The 23,934-nt window shown below is 56.4% G+C and overlaps 2 protein-coding genes across 2 annotated transcripts in view; both read left to right on the forward strand.

The window, feature by feature from the left end:
• Window positions 1-39: 39 nt before the first annotated feature.
• ARCN1 (archain 1) lies at window positions 40-5,284 on the forward strand (the record flags this gene model as incomplete). The annotated part of the gene is made up of 9 exons (XM_060251636.1): window positions 40-312; window positions 945-1,124; window positions 1,357-1,562; window positions 1,800-1,964; window positions 2,636-2,801; window positions 3,239-3,386; window positions 3,514-3,622; window positions 3,712-3,916; window positions 4,351-5,284. Coding segments are annotated over 9 exons (1,542 nt in total), but the record flags the coding sequence as incomplete, so codon positions are not given.
• Window positions 5,285-7,687: 2,403 nt separating this feature from the next.
• The window catches only part of PHLDB1 (pleckstrin homology like domain family B member 1), a 30,241-nt gene continuing 13,994 nt past the window's right edge, over window positions 7,688-23,934 (forward strand). The window contains exons 1-5 of the mRNA XM_060251637.1: window positions 7,688-7,763; window positions 8,043-8,166; window positions 8,281-8,454; window positions 20,983-21,111; window positions 21,358-22,670. Of these exons, the coding sequence (XP_060107620.1) occupies window positions 7,704-7,763; window positions 8,043-8,166; window positions 8,281-8,454; window positions 20,983-21,111; window positions 21,358-22,670 (1,800 nt within the window). The 5' untranslated portion in view covers window positions 7,688-7,703. The remainder of the gene's footprint in view (window positions 7,764-8,042; window positions 8,167-8,280; window positions 8,455-20,982; window positions 21,112-21,357; window positions 22,671-23,934) is intronic.

Below are 23,934 nucleotides of genomic sequence, written 5' to 3' on the forward strand. Positions count from 1 at the left end.
CCCCTCCCGCCTTGACGGGCCCGGCCTCTCCCTCCCTCCCTCGCGCAGGTGCTGTTGGCGGCCGCCGTGTGCACGAAAGCGGGCAAGGCCATCGTGTCGCGGCAGTTCGTGGAGATGAGCCGGACGCGCATCGAGGGGCTGCTGGCCGCCTTCCCCAAGCTGATGAACACGGGCAAGCAGCACACCTTCGTGGAGACCGAGAGCGTCCGCTACGTCTACCAGCCCCTGGAGAAGCTCTACATGGCGCTCATCACCACCAAGAACAGCAACATCCTCGAGGACCTCGAGACGCTCCGCCTCTTCTCCAGAGTGGTGAGGGGGGGGCTCGGGCGGCCGGCCGGGGGGGACAGGGGCTGGGGCCAGCGAAAGCCAGGGGACGCCGGCCCTTCTCTCGGCCCGCTTGGAAAGTAGGCAGGAAGCTCCCGGACACTTCCGCGGGGCTCGTGTGCTCAGCTTCAGGGTGGCTGAGGCTACCCTCACACGTAACCGTCCAGTTAGCATGACACGAATCTGGATGTGGCCTTGTTCTGTTATCCAGAGAGTTCTACTGTCTTGTCTTTTTACTGAGTGCATAAAGCAACCTACAGTGTTTTTTGGCACAGCAGCTCTATGACGTCATTTGGGTCTCAAAACTAACTAGCCTAAGGTCACCAAGAGGAGGCATCTGAACCTGGGACAGCCCAAATCACAGCTTGACGATTTGTGCTGGTTCCAGTTGGACCAGTTCAGTGCTGACTGAAGTTCCCCAAATATTTGCAAATTATATGAAGTCCGTTTTAATTGTCCCATCTAGAGATTACCCAGCATGTTTCTGCCTGTGAAATGTTGTTTTCTGAGCAGTCATAAATTTCCTTGTTGGAAAAAAGTATAAGAGAAAAGAAGTAAGTATACAAATATCAGCTCTCATTTTCTCAGGAAGCGTTTTATTTCTTGGTTCTATTCAGATCCCGGAATACTGCAGAGCATTGGAGGAGAATGAGATTGCTGATCACTGCTTTGATCTAATCTTTGCCTTTGATGAGATTGTTGCCCTTGGGTACCGGGAGAATGTCAACCTGGCCCAGATCCGCACCTTCACAGAGATGGACTCACATGAGGAGAAAGTCTTCAGAGCTGTCCGTGAGGTGAACCTGTTTGCTTTGTTCCGTTTATGCTGATGTTTTCGCCTGTAGGGTGTCTGATGCTGTATGTGCTGCTCCTCCAGCGCTATGGATTGGCTGCTTTCTGAAACAGGAGGCTGGACTACATGGGTCGATGGTCTGATCCAGCAGGATAGACATGGTTAGGGGATTAGTGTCCTTAATTTTTTGCACCATGTTTATTTTTGAGAACTGGTAGTATGCTTTTCTTTCTTAGACACAAGAACGTGAGGCAAAGGCTGAAATGCGTCGAAAAGCCAAGGAGCTGCAACAGGCACGTAGGGATGCTGAACGACGGGGCACAAAAACATCTGGTTTTGGTGGCTTTGGAAGTTCAGCTGTGTCAGGAGGCACCCCAGCTGCCATGATCACAGACACCATCATTGAGACAGAGAAACCAAAAGTGACTCCTGCACTGACCAGGTCTGAAAGCAGTGTTGTTGCGGGGTGGGCAATGTTTTTCTCAGAGGGGGGAGTCTCTGCAGGTATCCAGCTGGGGTGTGTTGTGTGAGCAGTGAAGGGCATATGAGTTCCTGAGCTGCAGTTTGTGTTAACTGATCTCGAGGTTCTGGCACTGCTAGGGAGCCCTCAGTAGCCTGCTCAGATGAGCCCTGTGACCGATGTGATTGTTAGACTGAGAGACTCGCGCTTGTTTGTTAGGGCGTCTGGATCCAACAAGGCACTCAAGCTGGGCGCCAAAGGGAAGGACGTCGATAACTTTGTGGATAAGTTAAAATCAGAAGGAGAAAACATCATAACCTCTTCAGTAGGCAAGCGATCCTCCGAAGCAGCCACAGTGTTTGCTCCACCTGTGAATATGGAGAGGTAAGTGGAAGATGGTCGTGCCTCTGGGAGGTCTGCAGTGCAGTTTGGTGTAGTGGTTAAGTCTGCGGACTCTTATCTGGGAGAACTGGGTTTGATTCCCCACTCCTCCACTTGCAGCTGCTGGAATGGCCTTGGGTCAGCCATAGCTCTAGCAGAGGTTGTCCTTGAAAGGGCTGCTGCTGTGAGAGTCCTCTCAGCCCCACCCACCTCACAGGGTGTCTGTTGTGGGGGTGGAAGGTAAAGGAGATTGTGAGCCGCTCTGAGACTCTTCGGAGTGGAGGGTGGGATATAAATCCAATATCGTCTTTTTCTTCACTTCTAGGGGACTGTGGGGGTTTTAGGCATCCTCCAGCCCCATCTTTCAGCTTTTCTGATGCGCAGGGCACCCTGGGTTTTTCCCTCAACTTGTGTGTTTGGGGGCAGGTATTGCTTTTGATTTTTGCCTACTGTTATGCAGAGCAGTATCTGAGGGTGCAGATCTTGCATTTAGTATAAAGTGGTCTATGGACAAGCTTGTGCCAGGCTGGAAGGATTGCGGGTGTAGATACTAGTGGATAACAATGTGCCAGGGATGTAGCAGCCAGGCTGGGGCTCTCCTGGTCAGTGTGGCTTGCTTGATAGGAAACAGTAGAGCTGCAGAGCCCCACGTAACGTGGCTGTCTTCTCTCCAGCGTGCACATGAAGATTGAGGAGAAGATCTCTCTGACCTGTGGCCGTGATGGGGGACTCCAGAACATGGAGCTGCATGGCATGATTATGTTGCGGATCCAGGATGAAAAGTTTGCCCGGATTCGAATCCATGTGGAGAATGAGGACAAGAAGGGTGTGCAGCTGCAGGTATGGCTGGCCCGGCTGTGGCCAGTGCGGAGGGCGGCAACTGCAGTCATCCCGAGAGAGGGCCTTGTGGGGATGGGCCCTGGCTGTCCCCCCCCCCCCCCCCCGGCTGCCTGGAGTTGTGCTAGAGTTAGGCCCATGGTTTTGGGCTGGTGGGCAGAGGTTTTAGCATTTGTGTGCACCAGGGAGCCCCTTTCTTTTCCTGTAGGGAGACGGGAAGAACATGCTTTTTTCAAACCTGACTGTCCCCTTACAAATGTGGTTAGAGAGCCAGGTTGGTGGTGGCTTGAAGAAGGGCCTGGGTCTCCTGGAGCTAATTTGGAGGTCTCTGCCTGATGTCCAGAAGTGGTTGAGCCAGTTAGGGGAAGCCCAGAAGTGAGAGAAGGCTTTTGATTCCTTGCTCAGGGGCTGGTGGGATTGATGGCTTCTCTCTCTTTCAGACTCACCCCAATGTTGACAAGAAGCTTTTCACTACAGAGTCCTTGATTGGCTTGAAGAACCCTGAAAAGTCTTTCCCCATAAATAGTGATGTGGGGGTGTTGAAATGGCGGCTGCAGACCACAGAAGAGTCTCTTATTCCATTGACAAGTGAGTGTAGCTGGGGTTGCCCCATGGATCTCCTGGAGCAGATGGGGAAGCTAGGGGTAGCTAGGTACAGTGTCCCTTTTAGAGTTTGGCAGAGTTGTCACCGGTGTGTGTCTGTGCTTTGCTTTAGTTAACTGCTGGCCATCTGAGAGCGGCAGCAGCTGTGATGTCAACATTGAATATGAGCTGCAGGAAGACAGCTTGGAGCTGAATGACGTGGTGATCACAATTCCCTTGCCGTGAGTCATGCGAATTCCTTGGGGTCCTGTCTCCAAGTCAGGTGGGAGGTGGGGATGTGCCGGAGGGTAACCCGTGGCCTCTGATGCAGGTCTGGCGTGGGCACGCCGGTGATCGGGGAGATTGATGGCGAGTATCGTCACGATAGCCGAAGGAACACCCTCGAGTGGTGCCTGCCTGTGATTGATGCCAAAAACAAGAGCGGCAGCCTGGAGTTCAGCATCGCTGGACAGCCCAGTGACTTCTTCCCTGTGCACGTCTCCTTCGTTTCCAAGAAGAACTTCTGCAACATCCAGGTGAGAGGAGCAGAGGCCTCCCTGCCCTGCCCTGCCCTGCCCCTCCTCTGCTGGGTCATTGGCAGTTCACCCCATTTGGGAATTGGAGGGGGGGGGGGTTGGAGCAGCAGGAGCAGGCTTGTCTGGAGTCAGACCATTTTCCTGTCCAGCTCAAGGTCTTGGCTACGACTTCCTGTGCCTGGAGATTCTTTTAGTTCCAAGTGGCAAAGGTTGGCCTGAGTGGGTGGCGCCATCGTGACCTGCTTTAGGTTGTCTGGATGCGTATCAGGGGACAAAATCTGCACTTGGCCTTTGCCCCCATCTCGTGGCACTTGCTGAAGTCTTTTCTGCTTCAGTCAACGGTGCCCTGTGGTCTTGCCCTACAGTGTGCTCGAGTGAGCTGTTCTGCATTGTGCTTCATCCCAGGTTACTGCATGCCCTTCTTCTCTCTGCAGGTTACCAAAGTGACCCAGGTAGATGGGAACAGCCCTGTGAGGTTCTCCACAGAGACCACCTTCCTTGTGGACAAGTATGAGATCCTGTAGCCCTCTCTGCAGAAAAGCAGCATGGAAGACTTTGAGGCTGGGGGTGCTGGGAGTGGGCCACCACTCTGTCCATGCCAGAGGACTCTTGACATGTTAGTTGGCTCGCTTACGTTTTCAAAGTCACAGCCAGGCAGGGAGAGGCTGCTTGCTTCTCTGGCGCAGCCGGCCAGGCAGACCTCCTTCACCCTGGGGCAGGGCTCTTTCCCTCTCCCCCATCCACTCCTTGGCGTCTCTTGTATTGCTGACCACTTCTGCTGCTCTGGGGAAAGAGAGGAAGTGGCTCTCCCACTGTCAGGGGAATCACCCGTGGACCTGGGACATCACTGGGCGCTGCCACTTTCTTGCCTTAGGCAGTTGAGCCCTTGCCAGGGAATCGGGCAGCAGCCCAGGCAGCTCTGTTCCAGGCTTTGGCTTGAGGACTCTTCCATGGCTGTGGGGAAGCTGCCTCCTGTCCAGAGGAACAAGACATAATTGGGGGGGAGCGAGGGCTGCAGCTTCTGCAGAGGCCCTGCTTGCATGCTGAAGGAGCCACCAGCCTCTCCCCCCCCCACCCCTGTGGCCACGATGCAGCAGAGGAGGCCCTTTCCTGAGTCTCCTGGGGGGAGGGGGGTCCTGTCCTGTAGGTTGTAGCTGTGAATCGATCCCCTTGGTCCGCCTGCGTTCCCACATGGTCAGTCTGGTTTTTAGAGGGGAGGAAGTTCCACCGCCCAGGGAGGCTTCGGTTCTGTGGGGGTGGTATTCAAAGGAGGCTCTGTAACCCTGTAAAGCAATGACTTAGGAAATAATACATTCCGATGTACACAAAGACTCCCAACCCCTTGATCAAATAAAGAGTATTCTAAAAGGTGTTGTCTGCGGCTGGTGGGGGATTGTTACACGAATGCCATGAAAGAGCATGTTGGAATGGGGGCGGGTTTTGTCTGAAGCTGTCTCAAACTGAACATGGTCTGAGGGAGTTGCCATGGCCCTGGCTGGGCTATGCTCTCTCCCCTCCCAGAGTGACCCATGCAAAAAGGCCTCCTTGTCCAATAACACACTGTCCTTTTGGGCATCACTTGGCATCCTGAGCATTTCAGGGTGTTTGAAACTACTCTTTCCACAAAGATCATCTTAAAAGTACCAGAGTGGTGGTGGTGGGGGGAGTTTGGGTTGTAACTTTGGGGCACCCAGTGAAATTGACAGACAGTAGAGGTAAAACAGATAGAAATAAATACTGCTGCATTCAACAAGGAATTCACTTTGCTGTCCCAACAAGTAGAGGAGGCTTGAGAGGATTCTGGTGCCCCCCCTCAGGAAGCAGTGGCTCTCTCCATGCCAGTGGTGGGGAAGGGATCGTGGGAGGCCATCAGAGGGGCCAAATCCCTGCTTGTACAGATCTGGGAACTCCCTGGTGGCTGCTGTGGATGTGAGGGAGCTGCTGACTTGCAACGCAGACCTGTAGCCTGCTGGCCGTGGGTATGAGTGGACATGGAGGGTGAGAGGAAGCAAGAGAGTCCATCCCCCCCCCCCCGTGTCTGTCGTCTGGAGCGGCTCCTTCCTTTTTCTCCTTGGCCTTGAGGTCTGTCTTGAACTGCTGCAGGCAAAGATGTGGTGCTGCTCCACCCACCTCATCTCACACACACACCCCCTCAATGGCGCCGTGTTCTTGGCCGTGCCCCAGGCTACTCCCCCACCCACACACCTGTCAACCAAGTTCCTGCAGGAGCCCTGCTGAGCTCCCCTGCGGCTTGTGGGGGCCAAGGGAGGCTGGCTGGGTGTGCTCGGAGCGCAGCACCTGCCGTGGAGGCGCCCGGGAGTTCTTTGGAGGGCTGGGCCTGGCTGGATTTCTTTCAAGAGGAGCCCTGAACCAGCTGGCAGGAGGCGGCATCAGCTCCGGGGGGCTCCTGTGACGGGCGCTGGGCGCGGCATCTTGCAAGGGGCGCCTCCTCCGTGGCCCGGCTCCGCCCCGCAGCGGCCCTCCTCCTCCTCCTCCGGGGGGCGGGGCGGGGAGCCAGGGCGCCCCCGGCGGGCGCTCGGACGTGGCACATTCCAGGCCGCCCCGTCTGCTGCTCGTGCTGCCGCGCCCGGCCGGCCGGCGGAGGAGGAGGAGGAGCCGCCGCCTTGGGTGAGGGGAGCAGGGGGCGGCTGGGAAGGGGGCCTCGCCTCGCCCCTCGGCTGGGGTGGGGGTGGGGGTGGGGGCCGGGGCGGGGGCTCATCTCGCCGGGGGGGGGCCTGGTCTGCCCTCGGGGGGCGGGGGCGCTTCTGGGGAGGGGGCTTCTGCTGAAGCCGGCGCTGCTCCCCTCCCCTCCCCTCCCCGGAAGGGGCCCAGCTGGGCCGGAGCCCCCCTCGCTCTTCTGCCTGCTTTGGGCTGGGCTTTCCAGCCTCGCTGCTTCCCTGCCGGGCGGGGGGGTGGGGGGGGGGGGAGGTGTGTGTGATGCAGCTGCTGGTTTCCCGGGGGCTTTTCCCTGCACCATAAGCTGCTTTGAGTCTTGTGTTGAGCTGAGAAAAGCTTGTTAAAAGTGCCTGAGCAAGAGGTGGGGGGGGGGGAGCAGGGGCCCGGCCTGTGGCCTGAGCTGCCCAGCCTCACCCAGTAGCCGCACAAGGGCTGCATTCTCCTGCAGCCCCAAGGAGAGAGAAGAAAGGCTCTTTGTCCACCTCCCTGAACAGAGGCTGCTTGTCAGTGCTTGCGGCCTTCTCAGGAGGGAAGGGCCTGGCGGGGGGGGGGGGCAGCAACAGGGTGCCCCCCCCCAAGAGAGCTCTTTGGCCCCCTATCCGAGAGAGCCAGCTGAGGGAGGCCGGCAGCTTCTCCCCCAGGTGACCCACCCAGGCCCAAGCCAGGTGTCCTGCCTCTTCCCCCTCTCAAGAGGGGCTGGGCTGGAGGGGCTTCGGTCTGCTCAGGCTGCATGCATGGGGGCTGTTTCTGAAGGGGGGCAGGGGTCGCCTATTTTGCATGCCCTGGGGGGAGCAAGAGGGGCAGGCTGAGATGCAGAGTCTCGCTGCTGTTATTTCACAGGTGCCTGCATGGAATTCCCAGAGCCTCAGGAGCTTGCAGAAGCTGCAGCAGGTGGAGGACAGCTCCCTGCCTGAGGGTGGCAGTCTGGAGAGGAGGAAGGGCAGGAGAGGTCGTCTGGGGCTCAGCCAGCTGGCCCTTTGTGATTTCTTCTTCTTCATTCTCTTGTTTAGAAAATGTTTATGCCGCCTCTGGAGGAGTCTGCCTAAAGCAGCTTGCAAAAACACAAGGGGGAAGACAGCCGAGTGGTGCGCCTTCAGGGGGGGCTGTGGCCATGGAGACCTGCAGCCGCAGTCTGGTCCCTCCCCCCTGCCGGGCACAGACGCCAGTCCAAGTGAGTTTAGCCCTCCCTGAGCTGGCTTAGGAGGGGGGCAGGCCAGAGAAGGCGCTGCTGCTAGGCTTGGGGGCTCTGTCCCCCCCCACTGTTCTCCTCTTTGGCCCTCCCTCCCCAGGCCCTCCAGTTACCCAGTTAGAGGGATTGGCCAGAAATCCAGGGCGTTAATTGGCTTGCTCGGTGATCCTGTCAGACTGAGCCCTCTTCCCTCCCCCCCCCAACCCTAACCCCAGGAGTTCCCTGCCGCTCATGTTTCCTCTCTGCCCTTCCTTCTTCCAGAGCAAGATTGTGGACCTGACCGAGGCCGGGAAAGGGCTGAAGGTGCAGGCCGAAAAGCCCCACCTGGTCAGCCTGGGCAGCGGGCGCCTCAGCACCGCCATCACCCTGCTGCCTCTGGAGGAGGGTAAGTGGGGAGACGCGGGGCGCTTGGGGGCAGGGGCCAGCAGCAATCCCAGCTGCCCCGCTGTGTGCTTTGTCCTGGCCAAGCGGGGGAGTCACTGGCTGTGTCGCTTTGCAGGCAGGACTGTGCTGGGCTCAGCTGCTGGGGGCATCGTCCTTCAGGGGGCCGGGGTGGCCCCTCAGCACTGCTTCATCGAGAACCTGCATGGGACACTCACGCTGCACCCCTGCGGCAACAACCCTTGTGCCATCGACGGCCTGGCAGTGACCCGCCCCACACGCCTCTCCCAAGGTAAGGAGGCGCCTGAGCAGGCTGCGTTGCCGACCGGCCTCCCGGGAAGGGGCATGGAATGGGCATGCCCTCCTTGGCGCCGAAGGCTTGGAACACCCCAGATTGAGTCTGTGGCTTGCAGCTCAGGGCAGCGGGCATCCTGTGTGCAGAGAGCCCCAGGTCCAGGGCAGTTCACTCTCTCTCTCTCTCAGCGGCTCACCAGCCCTGGCTTCTGGGGGAAGTCTTTGAGGTCAGCGAGAGTTTGGCTCAGGGCCTCCACAAGCCGAGCTAAGCCGAGCTCTGCTCAGCCTCCTCCCAGTTTCCGAACTGGCCTGCGCATCCTTCCAGCTTGGCAGGCTGTGGCCAGGGGCTTGTGCTGGGGCTGCAGGGCAGCAAACCATTTCAGTCCTGCCCAGTCTAGGCCCGCCTGGCAAACAGCTCTGGTCTGAGCACAGACGCAGCTCCTCTCCCGCCCTCGGAGGGGGCAAGGCTGGCCAGGCCCTCAGCCGCTGCAGAGACGGCAGGAGTGTGGGGCTGCAGGCTGCACGTTCCCTTGGAGACCCACAGACAGACCAGCCTGGCTGGAAAAGGGCAAGTGCTGGGCCACTCTTGGCAGCTGCCCCGTCAGGTCAGAAAAGGGAAACCCAGCTGGGAGGGAGGCAGGGAAGCAAGGAGCCCCTCCAACCCCCCAAGTTTGGGCCTAGTGCTGAATGGAGCAAAGCCAACGGCTCTCCCTCCACTCCTGGCTAGCCGAGCAGAAGGCATGTTCCTGGCAAAGACCGACTGGCATTCCTGCGAGAGCTACTCCCTCTGCTCTCTGGCTGTAGCCAGCCCTGTGGGGCAGCTGCCGCCTTCCCCTCAGATTCCTAGTTGTCACCCGGGATGTGATCTCAGTGGTGGCCCCAGGGCTTTTGTAGACTGACAGCTGCCTGAGACTGGGTGTGGCTTCTTCCTTAATTGCCCTCATCTACCCAGGCTTGTGTGCCAAAGGCAGGTGGCACTACGCCCTCCTTCCTGCCAGGCGGTGCTTGTCTGTAGAGCTGTGAGCAGAACCCCCCCCCCGCAGGGGCTTTCCTTTGCACCAGAGACAAGGGCAGCCTGTGGCCACAGGCAGAGCTCAAGCAGGGGGGTGGGGCGGGGGGCTGGCTCATGCTGCCATATTGCGGGAATGTTTGTCGGTGGGTCTTGATGGCCCAGCGTGGGGTAGTGGTTAAGAGTGGCAAATGCTCCCCTGGGAGGACTGGGTTTGATTCCCTGCTCCTGCTCCACATACAGCTGCTGTGTGACTTCAGGTCAGTCACAGCTCTCTCTCAGGTGTTCTCTCAAGAACAGTTATCTCAGAGCTCTCTCAGCCCGCCCTGCCTTGCAGGGTGTCTGTTGTGGGGAGAGGAGGGGAAGGGGATTGGAAGCCACTCCCAAGACTCCTGTGGGTAGCAAAGAGGGGGGTATAAAAACCATCCCCTCCCCCTCCGGGCGGAGGCATCAGCCATGGTGGGCAAAGGAATGATGGCCTGGCTGTGGGCCTCGGGCGCTCTCTGGCAAAGGGGGGGCCTGAAGGGCACCAGGAGGACTCAGGAGTGCTCTGGGCGTTGGCAAGACTTCCGGCTTTGTGTACCCAAAGTGCCTGTGCTGCTTGTGTGGCACTGCCAGAGCTGGAAGAAGGCCACAGTCAGAGAGCCGTGGTGGTATCTGGTCACGCCCATGTGGTACTGTCCTTGTGCTAGTGAGACTGGCACCTGAGAGAACGAGTTGCCCTCAGCCGAGCAGGGGCCGAAGAGCGTTCCCTGCAGGGGCTCATGCCCAGCCTTCAGGCTGGCAGAAGCTGGGGGCTCTTTGCAGGGATGGGAAGGGGAGAGAAGCAGCTGTTTCCATTGCCTGAGGCTCAGGGTGTAGAAGTGCAGGGTACGAATAGCAAGGCAGACAGAGAGGTCAGGACAGATATTTTGAAAGTGGAACAAAAACAAAATGTTGACCTTCAAACAGAAAGGCAGGCAACAATGATATGAACAATTGCATACATGAAAAATGTTTGCATTCGTAAAAACTGGATAGTAACAAATATCACAGTACATAGCAAAACCATCTGATAAAATTACAAAATAAATAATAGGCTTAGCTCCATATAAGCAATAAATTAAAAAATAGCATTTTTACACAGAAAATGACAAGAGAGACTAACAGAAGGAGCGTGAATCTCCACATTTGCATGAAAAAGACAAGGCAGCAGGAAAGCCGGTTTTGATGCTAACCAGAATATAACAAAATGATTTTGTGCCTCCAAACTGGGAGAGGGAAAAGCAGCTCACAGCCAGTGTGCTGCTGCGTCTTCTTGTAGGTCTGTCGAATTAATAGCCAGGGTATGAAAGGAGGTATGTCCTAGTTGCAAAAACCAACTAAGAAATAACTGGAATTCCCTTATAGCAACAGAGGCCGGTTTCGGAGAGCAGGTTATAAATTGAGTGAAATAAAATTCAACAGAATTGTAACGTCAGTGACTCCTTCCAATAATCGTAAAGCAGTTATTGTTTAAACACAGAATGAAAACATCACCCTATTTTAAATCGCACAATTACATTTGATACTGTACAGTATTGTTAAGAATCTAATCATAGCTGTAAATCAGCTGCTAAATACTTTTGTCTCGTTAAGGACTGGTCAGCATATTAAAACCATAACTGAATCTTGGGGGGGGGGGAGGGATTTGAGGAGCCTCTGCTCTCATGGCTGAGAAAACCTGATTGTTTGACTGGTCTTGTCTTGTTTCTGTCTTTTTGCCCTTCCCTCTGTCTGGTGGTTGCATTTGACAGAGTAGGGCTGCAGAATGCTTTTGAGAGAAGAACAGATGTGTGGCTCGGGAGGGAGGGAGGGCAGCAGAGCTGGCAGGGCCACCCTCCCCTGGCCAACAGGCTTCTCGGTCTGTCCTCTGCTGACCCCTCCCAGCCCAGCCCCACCGGCTCACTTTTTCCACCGCCCCCGCCCGCCTGCCTGGCTCCCGGGCTGGCCAGCAGCGGAAGGGGGGGGCAGCAGGGGGAGGGGGGCGGGAGGAGCGGCCGGCGAAGGAGCGCCTGCTCACCTCCTTCCCCGGATGCAACGCCGCCTGCCTGTAGGGGGGGGCAGGAGGAGGAGGCCAGGACAACCCCCCTCCCGCACGCCCCTGGCCCTGCCCTCTCTTCCTCCCTGCTCAGCTGTGACTTGTGGGAGGGCGGGCCTGGGCGGCGGGGGAGGGGGCGCAGCCAAGGGAGGCAGTGTTGTGGTATGCACAGAGAGGGGGGGCCTCCTCCTCCTCCCCCGCCCCGCTGAAGTCCCCTCCCCACCCCCAGTCCTCCAGAGAAGGGGGGGCCTGCAGCAGCAACAGAGGCCAGGCGCCTCCCCAGCCACCCCGCCCCCAGGAGGAGAAGGGCTTCTGTGCAGGAGGGAGCATCGTTCTGCCCTTGGGGGGCCTTGGTTCCCAGAATGCAGTGGGGGGGGGGGCTGGAAGAGCTCCTGCCTTTAAATGGGACTCTCCTGAGTGATCTTGGGCTGCGCATTTTATGCAAGAAGGCCACTTGCTCACCATGTGGGATCCACCGCAGAGAAGGGGCGATGGGTGGGCAGCTGCCAGTTTTACCTATTTCCCAAGTGGCACCTTCAGGAGGGGGAGAGCAGAGCAGGCCTCCAGTGCCATGAAAGACTTTGTAGGTGCCATGATAAAGAGTCAGGTGGGGGCAGCGTCTTGGCGGTTCTCCATTCCAGAGCCCCAAATGGTTTCTCCTAAGGGCTTCATATAGTGACTGAATAGATGAGAGAGACAATTCAGCCTCGCGACCCCCTACGGCAGAACCTGCGTTGAAACACGTCTCCCCTGCAGCACCTGGGAACTCTTACGGAATCCGTGCAGGAAGAAAGCAGCAAGAGTTGCTTATAGATATTTGATGTTGATGAATCTGACATGCCGAGTCTGGGGAGTGGAGAGAGGGAGGAGCTGGATCGCGGAGGGGGGTGGGGAGGTCTTCAAGGCTACACCTGCTTTTCCCCCTGGATATTAAAAGCTGCAACTTATGCAGCAAAAAACCAAAACAAAAGCAGTGTCCAGGAGCTCTTGGACACCACAGTGACTCCTTAGCAAAGCACTAAGTAAAGTATGTGGGTGCTGTAACTCAGGAGTCCCCAACCCCAATTTAGGGGGAGGCGTTTGTGAGTTTCCTGCATTGTGCAGGGGGTTGGACTAGATGACCCTCGAGGTCCCTTCCAACTCTATGATTCTATGATAACCCCCGGGTCGTGGAGCAGTACCAGTCCATGCCCTGTTAGCAACTGGGCTGTGAGTTGTATAATTATTTCATTATATACTCTCTCAACTTGACTTCACAAACGAAGATTTAAGAAAGGTGCAGTAGTCCACGTCATTATATACTACAATGTAGAAATAATAAGACGACATTGGACTTATATCCTGTCCTCAACTCCAAATTTCAGAGTCTCAGAGCAGCTCACAATCTCCTTTACCTTCCTTTCCCACAACAGACACCTGGTGAGGTGGGTGGGGCTGAGAGAGCTTTCCCCAGAAGTTGCTCTTTCAAGGACAACTCTGCGAGAGCTATGGCTAACCCAAGGCCATAGCTGCAAGTGGAGGAGTTGGAAAGCAAACCCGGTTCTCCTAGATAGGAGTCTGCAGACTTAACCACCGCACCAAACCAATAGAAATAAAGTGCACAATTGTATCATCCCAAAACCATCACATACACACACACACACACACACCCCAGTCCGTGGAAAAATTGTCTTCCACAAAACGAGTCTCTGGTGCCAAAAAGGTTGGGGGCTGCTGCTGTAATTCACAGGATGCCTCCCTTGAACATGTGCTTTGGGCCTGTCCAGTCATTTGGTTTTCTGGAAGGAAGTTATGACTCATACCAGCAGTTCTGCATGGGAATATTCTGTGCCCTGAGAACACTGGAGAGACAAACATCTGCCTCTTGGGACTCCGTGGACTTTGCAGCTTGATCCTGTAGATGAAAAGCGGCCAAGACGTGGTTGAGGACAAGGAAAGATGGCCTGCTGGCCTGGAGGTTGATTTAAGAAGGACATGGGGTGGGGTGGGGATCTTTACCTGCTGCCCATATTGCTGGCTCCTCACGCAGGATCCCCCCCCCCCCGAGGGTCTCTGCCTGCCATCACATGCCAGTGTTAAGCAGCTTCAAGGACCCCACAGCGCGGATGCCACTGCCCCCCCTTTCTGGAATCTGTTGATCTGCTTCTTGTGTGGAAGTGGAGAGAGTTGAAGGGCCAGGCGTACAGCCTTTTGCCACACAACTCTCTGGAGGGAGGGGGGTTGTCTGAGGGCAGAAGTCCAGCCCCCCCCCCCATTGCCATGTGTGGCAGGCAGGAGCCAGGGCTGGAGGGGGTAGCAGCTGCCCCAATGGCTGGCGCTGCAAACAGGCCCTCTGAGTAGTGGGGTGCGGAGAGCTCCCTCTGCAACAGCTGCAGCTGAGCCAGGGTTGTGCCTTTGCTGGTCCTGCCCTGACCCCGTCTCTGGGAATGGCATTTTAGGTGAAGCTGAAACTGGTTCTCCTCTCCATGGCTTGTGTGCCCCCCCCCCCCAGCTCACTGCCAGAGCTGCTGCTGGGAGAGCACTGCGGGGGGGGGGGGGGGGCTTTCACTCAGCAGCAGCAGACTCCCTTCCCCCAGGCCACTGGGGCTTATTCAATGTTATTAAATTGGCGCTTGGATATTTTTGTATTGGTAGAAAGTTATCCCTCCATGTGTCGCAGGCTCTGAATTCCCAGCTTTTAGTTTTTACAAAAAACTAGTCCATTCTGTCATAGAGATCCACCTTTCATCACTGCAAAAGGGGATAAAGACTTAACTTTAAATAAAAACAACAGCTGGAAATTCAGAGAGCCTGTGACAAGGGTTAGGGTAACGTATTGATAATAACAGTGCTCACCTCCTGATTGTTTTCAAAGATCACCCCCACCCTTTCTTTGAGGGGGTGAACAAACACGTGGACAAAGGAGACCCAATAGATGTTGTTTACCTTGACTTCCAGAAAGCTTTTGATAAAGTTCCTCATCAAAGGCTCCTTAGAAAGCTTGAGAGTCATGGAGTAAAAGGACAGGTCCTCTTGTGGATCAAAAACTGGCTGAGTAATAGGAAGCAGAGAGTGAGTATAAATGGGCAGTCTTCGCAGTGGAGGACGGTAAGCAGTGGGGTGCCGCAGGGCTCGGTACTGGGTCCCATGCTCTTTAACTTGTTCATAAATGATTTAGAGTTGGGAGTGAGCAGTGAAGTGGCCAAATTTGCGGATGACACTAAATTGTTCAGGGTGGTGAGAACCAGAGAGGATTGTGAGGAACTCCAAAGGCATCTGTTGAGGCTGGGTGAGTGGGCGTCAACGTGGCAGATGCGGTTCAATGTGGCCAAGTGCAAAGTAATGCACATTGGGGCCAAGAATCCCAGCTACAAATACAAGTTGATGGGGTGTGAACTGGCAGAGACTGACCAAGAGAGAGATCTTGGGGTCATGGTAGATAACTCACTGAAAATGTCAAGACAGTGTGCGTTTGCAATAAAAAAGGCCAACGCCATGCTGGGAATTATTAGGAAGGGAATTGAAAACAAATCAGCCAGTATCATAATGCCCCTGTATAAATCGATGGTGCGGTCTCATTTGTGTGCAGTTCTGGTCGCCGCACCTCAAAAAGGATATTATAGCATTGGAGAAAGTCCAGAGAAGGGCAACTAGAATGATTAAAGGGCTGGAGCACTTTCCCTATGAAGAAAGGTTGAAACACTTGGGACTCTTTAGCTTGGAGAAACGTCGACTGCGGGGTGACATGATAGAGGTTTACAAGATAATGCATGGGATGGAGAAAGTAGAGAAAGAAGTCCTTTTCTCCCTTTCTCACAATACAAGAACTCGTGGGCATTCGATTAAATTGCTGAGCAGACAGGTTAAAACGGATAAAAGGAAGTCCTTCACCCAAAGGGTGATTAACATGTGGAATTCACTGCCACAGGAGGTAGTAGCGGCTACAAGCATAGCCAGCTTCAAGAGGGGTTTAGATAAAAATATGGAGCATAGATCCATCAGTTCTCTCCCCAATGCTGTTTAACATTTATATGCGCCCCCTTGCCCAGATTGTCCGGAGGTTTGGGCTGGGTTGCCATCAATATGCAGATGACACCCAGCTCTATCTACTAATGGACGGCCGGCCTGGCTCCGCCCCAGGGAACCTGGATCGGGCCTTGCAGGCTGTAGCGGCGTGGCTTAGATTGAGTGGGTTGAAGTTGAACCCAGCGAAGACAGAGGTCCTTTGCGTGGGTCGCGGCGCCCAGGGAGGGGAAATAGCTCTCCCAACCTTCGACGGCGCACCATTGGAACCAGTGCGCCAGGTAAAGAGTTTGGGTGTTTTACTGGAGCCTTCATTATCAATGGAGGCCCAGATAGCAGCCACTGCCAAGTCAGCATTCTTTCATCTGAAGCGGGCAAGGCAGTTGGCCCCCTTCCTGGAACGCCGCGACCTCGCAACAGTGATCCATGCAACGGTCACCTCAAGATTGGACTTCAGATGAAAGAAATTGCTGAGCAGACAGGTTAAGACGGATAAAAGGAAGTACTTCTTCACCCAAAGGGTGATTAACATGTGGAATTCACTGCCACAGGAGGTGGTGGCGGCCACAAGTATAGCCACCTTCAAGAGGGGTTTAGATAAAAATATGGAGCACAGGTCCATCAGTGGCTATTAGCCACAGTGTATGGAGCACAGGTCCATCAGTGGCTATTAGCCACAGTGTATGGAGCACAGGTCCATCAGTGGCTATTAGCCACAGTGTATGTGTGTATATAACATTTTTTGCCACTGTGTGACACAGAGTGTTGGACTTGATGGGCCGTTGGCCTGATCCAACATGGCTTCTCTTATGTTCTTATGGACTACTGTAATGCCCTCTACTTGGGGCTACCTCTGTGCCGGACTCGGAAGCTGCAGCTAGTGCAGAATGCGGCGGCCAGGCTGTTACTGGGGCTCCCGAAATGGGAGCACATACAGCCGGGGCTGCGCGGACTGCACTGGCTGCCAGTTATCTACCGAGTCCAGTACAAAGTGTTGGTTATTACCTTTAAAGCCCTATATGGCCGAGGACCTGCCTACCTAAGGGACCGTCTCTCCCCGTATGAACCCCAGAGGGCACTGAGGTCAGCAAGTAAAAACAAAATGACCATCCCTGGGCCGAGAGAGGCCAGGCTCCAAAGCACCAGGGTGCGAGCCTTTTCAGTTGCGGCACCTGCACTGTGGAACCAGCTCCCGGAGGAGGTGCGGGCCCTGCGGAACCTCGACCAGTTCCGCAGGGCCTGCAAGACTGCCCTTTTTAGACGCGCCTATAATGATACGGACTGCTGAGTTGCAATGAACGAAGAACCGCCATCTTTAACACCATTTAAATTGGCAGAATCAGCGCCAGAACAGCTATTACTGCCAGATATATATATAATGTAATGTAAATTAAGTATTTTAATTGAATTAACGGGTTTTTATGTGTAATTTTAATTGTTAATCTAATGTTTTACTATTTATGTTAATATATTATTTACTGTTAGCCGCCCTGAGCCGCTTTGCGGGAAGGGCGGGGTAGAAATAAAATTTATTATTATTATTATTATTATTATTATTATTATTATTATTATTATTATTATCAGTGGCTGTTTTTTGCCACTGTGACACAGGGTGTTGGACATATGGACATATGAAGCTGCCTTATACTGAATCAGACCCTTGGTCCATCAAAGTCAGTATTGTCTTCTCAGACTGGCAGTGGCTCTCCAGGGTCTCAAGCTGAGGTTTTTCACACCTATTTGCCTGGACCCTTTTTTGGAGATGCCAGGGATTGAACCTGGGACCTTCTGCTTACCAAGCAGATGCTCTGCCACTGAGCCACTGTCCCTCCCTCCACTGTTGGACTGGATGGGCCATTGGCCTGATCTAACATGGCTTCTCTTATGTTCAGCCAGTGGCAGGGGAAGGAAACGGCTCCTGTAGGGACAGAGTCAGGGGAAACTGCTTCCATGTGGATGGGGAAGCCTGCATTTCCTCACGCATAGTCGCCACCCAGCCTTTACTGCAGTTGTTCCCAAAGCTTTGGAGCAAAGCAGATTTGAGCAAGTGCTGGAGAATCCATGAGGGGCACAAGTGCACCGTGCTGCTGTGGGAAAGCAGGAAGGAAATCCAAGCCCCCAACATTGACCCTGGGCAGAGGGTGCTTGCAGAGGGCCTGTGGCCATCACTACATCCTCTGGTCCCCTATTTTCGTGATGGGGAGTCAAGATTTATTTCATTTGTCCTGAATGCACTGCCTGTCCGCTTCATGGGGTGTCCTTCACTGCCAACATTTTGGGAGGAGGAGAAAAAGTTCTCTGCCCACTTTTTCTAACTTGTGCGTGACTTTATAAGCCTCTATTGTGTCCCACCCTTCTTTATGTCTTTTCTAAGCTGCAAAGTCCCGGACTCTCCAGCCTTTCTTCCTAGGGAAGGTGCTGCAACCCTTCCCTGCCTGGATTGCCCTCTTCTGCACTCTCCCAGCTATGCAGGGTCCTCTGGGAGACACAGCATTCTGCACAGTGTGAGGCTGCCCCACACATCTGTACAGGGAGGGGCATTCTGCTTGGCTCCCCCCCCCTTCCCATCTCATTCCCAGTCGTCCTCGGTGTGGAGTTTGCCACTTTGGGTGCTGCCTGTGGAGGCGGACCGTGAGAGGCTGGTGCCTGGAGAGACTCAGGGAGTCCACTTGAGCTCTCTCTGTGTCCCGGAGGGGGATTCTGAGCTTTGGGCTTCCCAGCAGCAGCCTCTAGCAGGCAGCATTCTGAAGCTGGATCTCTGCAGCGATGGGCTTGTTCCTCTGGAGCAGCCAGGGGAGCCCAGTGCTCATGCAAAGAGCTTGGCGGTGCAGGGGGAAGCGGCTCAGCTGTATGGGGAGGGCATGCTGCGAGGAGGCCTGCTTCCCAGAGCGGGTGGCAGGGCAGCCCACCCCACCTTGCTGCTCAGTCATTGTAGGTCTTTTCTGCTTGGCCGTTCCCTTTGGGCCTGTCTTGATGGGGGCGGGGGGGGGCAACTCTGTGGGAAGCACAAAGTCAGTGTGAGTTGTGGGTTGGGCTGCTCCTGGCTGGGAGGAATTGGAGGCAGAGCTGAAAAGTGCTCCCCCCAGGGTAGCTGTGTCACATGAGCAAAGGAGAGGGGCTGGGTGGGATCAAGGGGCTTTCCAGGCCCCTGCTCCTGCCTTGGGGTGTTGGGGGGGGGGGGTCAGGCGCAGAGCATGGAAGAGGCGTGGCCCTGGCTGCCTTCCTGCTGCTCACACCTGCTGTTCCGCTTGCTTGCCAGCTGCAGGCAGAAGCCGGCTGTGGAATGTTGCTCCCTCCGGCAGGGGAGGTGGCCTCACGCGGCAGTGGCTCAGGAGGTTTGGGCAGCCGCCCCAGGCTGGGGATTAGAGGTGGGATGTTTGGAGGCAGACTTTCTGGAGATGTGCCCTAGGGAGACGCAGTGCTCACCCGCATGGCAGTGGCTGTCCTCGGTTCTGGGGCAGAACCCAGATCTGGGCCTTTGGAACCCCTTTCTGATTTGCCCTGAAAGGCCCTCACTCTGCTGCTTGGCCCCTTTGCTCTCCTCTCCTGGAGGGCTGGCAGTATCTGCTCCCTTGGCTCTCTCCAGCCAGACCCCCTTGAGGCCTTTTTTGGCCTTTTCCCGACTGTGGTTGCCTTCTGGTTCCTCCTGTGACCTTGGCTTGGAGCTGTAACCTGTGGCAGCTGGGGATCTCTCTGGAGTGGGCTTGGGGGACCAACTACACTGCAGTGGGACTGGCTCCCAAGAAGCTGCCCTCCCAGCACTGATGGGCCCGAAAAGCCCACAGGGACATGGGTGCCCCTCAAAGAGGGATGCCGACTGGCAGCAGCCCCTGTGCCCCCCGCCCAGCCTGCACCAGCAAGGCCACGGGACGGTCCATTTCTCCTCGGGGCTCAGGAGCACAGCAGAGCCCCCAAGAAGGCTGGGTTTTGTGAGGCTCCAATGAGGAAAGGCTGAAGGGGCTGGGATGTTTAGCCTGGGGGGGAGGCGGCTGAGAGGTGATCTCATCACCATCTTCAAGTCCTTGAAGGGCTGTCATAAAGAGGATGGCGTGGAATTGTTTTCTGTGGCCCCAGAAGGTAGGGCCAGAACCAATGGGTTGAAATTAAATCAAAAGAGTTTCCGACTCAACATTAAGAAGAACTTCCTGACCGTTAGAGCGGTTCCTCAGTGGAACAGGCTTCCTCCTCGGGAGGTGGTGGGCTCTCCTTCCTTGGAGGTTTTTAAACAAAGGCTAGATGGCCATCTGACAGCAATGAAGATCCTGTGAATTTAGGGGGAGGGGTTTGTGAGTTTAGAGTGGTTCCTCAGTGGAACAGGCTTCCTCCTCGGGAGGTGGTGGGCTCTCCTTCCTTGGAGGTTTTTCAACAGAGGCTAGATGGCCATCTGACAGCAATGAAGATCCTGTGAATTGAGGGGAAGGGGTTTGTGAGTTTCCTGCATTGTGCAGGGAGTTGGACTAGATGACCCTGGAGGTCCCTTCCAACTCTATGATTTTAGGATTAGGAAGAACTTCCTGATCGTTAGAGTGGTTCCTCAGTGGAACAGGCTTCCTCGGGAGGTGGTGGGCTCTCCTTCCTTGGAGGTTTTTCAACAGAGGCTAGATGGCCACCTGACAGCAATGAAGATCCTGCATCAGTGCTTAGTTCTCATGGCCCATTCTTGCACACCCAGGAAATGCAGTTCACCACTTTGGGGTCAAGCAGCCATTTTTTTCTCCAGGCCAGTTTGGCCCCAGGGATCCTGGAGGTTGGGGGGGGGGAATCTGGGCTTGGAGCAAGGGTCACTCTGTGTGTATGTGTATACACACACACACAGGTTGTTTTGTGGAAAAAATAGGTGATGGAGCTCATCCAGGGATTTATATATAGAATCACAGAGTTGGAAGGGACCTCCAAGGTCATCAAGTCCAACCCCCTGCACATTACAGGAAATACCCCCCACAAATACCTCCCCCATATGTATATGAAGAGCCCCATGGTGCAGAGTGTTAAAGCTGCAGTACTACAATCCCAGCTCTGCTCATGAACTGAGTTTAATCCCAGCAGAAGCTGGTTCAAGTAGCCAGCTCCAGGTTGACTCAGCCTTCCATCCTTCCAAGGTCAGTCAAATGAGTCTCCAGTTTGCTGGGGGGAAAGTGTAGGTGACTGGGGAAGGCAATGGCAAACCACCCCGTAAAAAGTCTGCCATGAGAACATTGTGAAAGGAACATCACCCCAGAGTCGGAAACGACTGGTGCTTCCACAGGGGACTACCTTTATATATATATAGGGGAGGAAGTACGTAGTTGTGAAGTTCCTGCATTGTGGAGGTGGTTGGGCTAGATGACCCTGGAGGTCCTCCCTCCCTCCCTCCTCCCAGCAGTGTGCTTCTGTGGCTGGGCTGCGAAGAGCCCCTGCTGCCATCCATCCATCCAGTCCTTCAGGGGTGCTGCTCTCCTCCTCCCCCCCCCCCTCAGGGTGTATGATCTGCCTGGGCCAGTCGACCTTCCTCCGGTTCAACCATCCTGCGGAGGCGGAGTGGATGAAGAGCCTGATTCCCAGGGCGGGACGAAGCCCTGCAGCCCAGCGAGGAGGACTCCTGCCCGGTAAGAGGCTGGTCAGAGACTTCAGGCTGAGTGGACTGTTCTGGGGGACACATTGCTGCCTGGGGTAGAGTTCAGGTTCTGGGTTGGCTTGCTTTGGGAGGGAGGGAGGGGGCGCCGCAACAGTCCCATGTGCTTCGCAAGGAGGGAGGGAGGGTGTTTCCAAGGAGCAGGAGAGCTCCAGCTGTGGCGAGAACAGCTCCCTGCCTCCTCCACGTCCCTCTATCGAGCCTGCCTGTTTCTCCCCAGAGGCCCAGAGCCTGCGGAACGGCAACCAGGAGGCAGCCAAGACTTCCCGGCCCAGCCCCAGCGCACTGGTCAGTTCCATTGAACGAGACTTGCAGGACATCATGGACTCCCTAGTGCTGGACGAGGAGAGCATCTCCCCCAAGCCGCTGTCCCCGGACTCCTCCATCACGAACGGCAGGGGGGGGCGTTCCCTGCTCTCCCCGCCCCAGAGCCCCAGTGCCATGTCTGTGGGTTCCAGCTATGAAAACGCCTCGCCACCATTTTCGCCGCTCTCCTCTCCTGCCAGCAACAGCAGCAGCACGAGTCACTCCCCGCTGGGCCAGGATCTCAGCCCTGCAGCCCCCCCTGTGGTGCCTGTCCGCTCCTCCAGTTACAGCCACGTGATGCTCACGTCCCACGGCGGGCCCGGCCTGGAGTTTCCCAGCAGCAGCCCTCTGAGTCCTGCGCGAGGGACGGGGAGTCCCAGGGCTGCACGCAGAGCCACTCCAGAGGCTCCCCCGAGTCCCACACCCTGCCGGAGGGCTCGGCCTCCAGTGGACAGCGTCTGCCCTGGCCAGCGCATCTCCCCTCCGCCTGCACTGCCCATCCCCAGGAGTGGCGACGGTGTGCCAGGCAGCCCTCGGACGCACCCGCCCAGCAGCACACGCTTGGCACCCAAGTCCCAGCCATTGTTTGTGCCGCAGTCCAGAGCCGGGACGCTGCAGGAGAGGCCCCCCAGCCCCTCCCGGGAGATCCGAGATGTTCCCGTCAGCCCCTCCCGCCAAGGCCCCGGGAGAGGCTGCCACACCCCAGAAGCAGCAGGAGCTGGGCAGAGCCCCCAGTCGGGCCGGGGGCTGCATCCCCCCGACAGTCCCCGAGTGAACAGGCGAGACCTGCCGCCCCTCAGCCCTGCCCTCTCCCGCAGAGCAGCCTCGCCAGTCGCCCACCCGAGCCCCTTGCCACAGGCCCGAGGGCCCGAGAAGCCCTGTGCCCGGAGGAGGGACCGTGCAGACAGCCCCCTCTCCACCGCCTCGTCGTCCTCCTGCCTGCGGGGCCGCAGCCCTTCACCCACATGGCTGCTGGCTGCCGGGGAGCGCAAGCCCAGCTACAGGGGGGGGCTGAGCCCTGCCTACAGCCTGGGCTCTCTGACGCTGCCCACCTCCTCCCCGCACCAGAGCCCCCGGGCCGGCCGCAAGATGTCTGGGGAGCTGCCGGGGCCCCTGCGGGAGCGCAAGCGAAGCATTTCGGAGCTCAGCAGCAACCAGGGAGACCTGCTGCAGTACCACTGCTGGCAGCGGCAGGAGCGTCTGCGCGAGCAGGAGATGCAACGCCTGGTGAGGAGTGGGGACCCTGGGGGGGCTGGGAGGGGGAGGAGCCCTGGGGGCCAGAGGAAGGACGCAGCACTGCCTTTGGGAGTCAAGCTGGGCCCTGAAGCCTGACAAGCCAGCTGGGGCAGGTGCTTTCTAGGAAGAGCTGCAGTGCCAGGTCGAAGTTGTCCCCTGTGCAAACACCAGTCCTTTCCACTCTGGGGTGACGTCGCATCACGTTTTCACAGCAGACTTTTTACGGGGTGGTTTGCCATTGCCTTCCCCAGTCATCTTCACTCCCCCCCCAGCAAGCTGGGTACTCATTTTACCCACCTTGGAAGGATGGAAGGCTGAGTCAACCTGGAGACAGCTACCTGAAAACCCAGCTTCCACCAGGGATCGAACTCAGGTCGTGAGCCCCCAGCTTGGACTGCAGCACTGCAGCTTTACTACTCTGTGCCATGGGCTTTATTGCTCCCCACCCAATTCTCCCAACAAAAATGCCCCCCCAGCTGCTGTTTCATTCTGGTAGGAAGCAAGGCAAAGGAGCTTTTCTAGGTTCCCTGTTGGGGCGAATAGTGTGTTGGGGGGCAGTAGGAGGGAGAGCGGCCCTTCATTGACTGGAGCCCTCAGAAGAAATTGGGGAGATCCCCCCCAGCCCCCTCCTGTTCTTGCCAGGTGTCTGAAGAGCCAGTCAGGGAGGGGATGAAGCCCTTTGTGGGGAAATCACAGAAACCACAGCTGGGGGTGGGGGAGGCTGCCTTTCCCTGTGAGCCTGTGCATGCCCCTGCCTCTGGGCTCCTGGGAAGGAAGGGTGGTGTGGCTCCCTCCTCTGTCTTTGGCACTTTGGACATTTCCAGACTGGTGACCTCCCGGGAGGGGGTGGGAACAGCTGCTGGCAGAAGCATCCACCTGTTGCAAAGGTACTCCCCACCCCACCCCGTAATATGAGCACGGAGCAGGAAGTCAGAGCCTGCGTGGGGAGTGGGGGGGGGGTCAGGGGTGAAGTGAAGAATTCGCTTCATCTGTTGGGTGTGGCTTGTGCCCCCCCATCATTTTGTAGCCCCCAGGCCACAAGCCATACACTCTGTGGGACTTTCCCATTTGGGCTGGGCTGTGTGCTTTGGGAAGGGCCCCCCCCAGGTATTTGCTTCCTTATTTCACAGCCTGCCGGCTTAGACTTAACTCTTTGCCTCCCAGGGCTTCGGGGTGCACGGCAGTGTCATGCCCTTCTGGTTAGGCCTGTGGCTGCCCACATGAATGAGCCCTTCCCTCCCTCCTGCCCCCCAGA

Source organism: Heteronotia binoei, chromosome 12 (assembly GCF_032191835.1).
Source record: "Heteronotia binoei isolate CCM8104 ecotype False Entrance Well chromosome 12, APGP_CSIRO_Hbin_v1, whole genome shotgun sequence".
Lineage (NCBI taxonomy): Eukaryota > Metazoa > Chordata > Lepidosauria > Squamata > Gekkonidae > Heteronotia > Heteronotia binoei.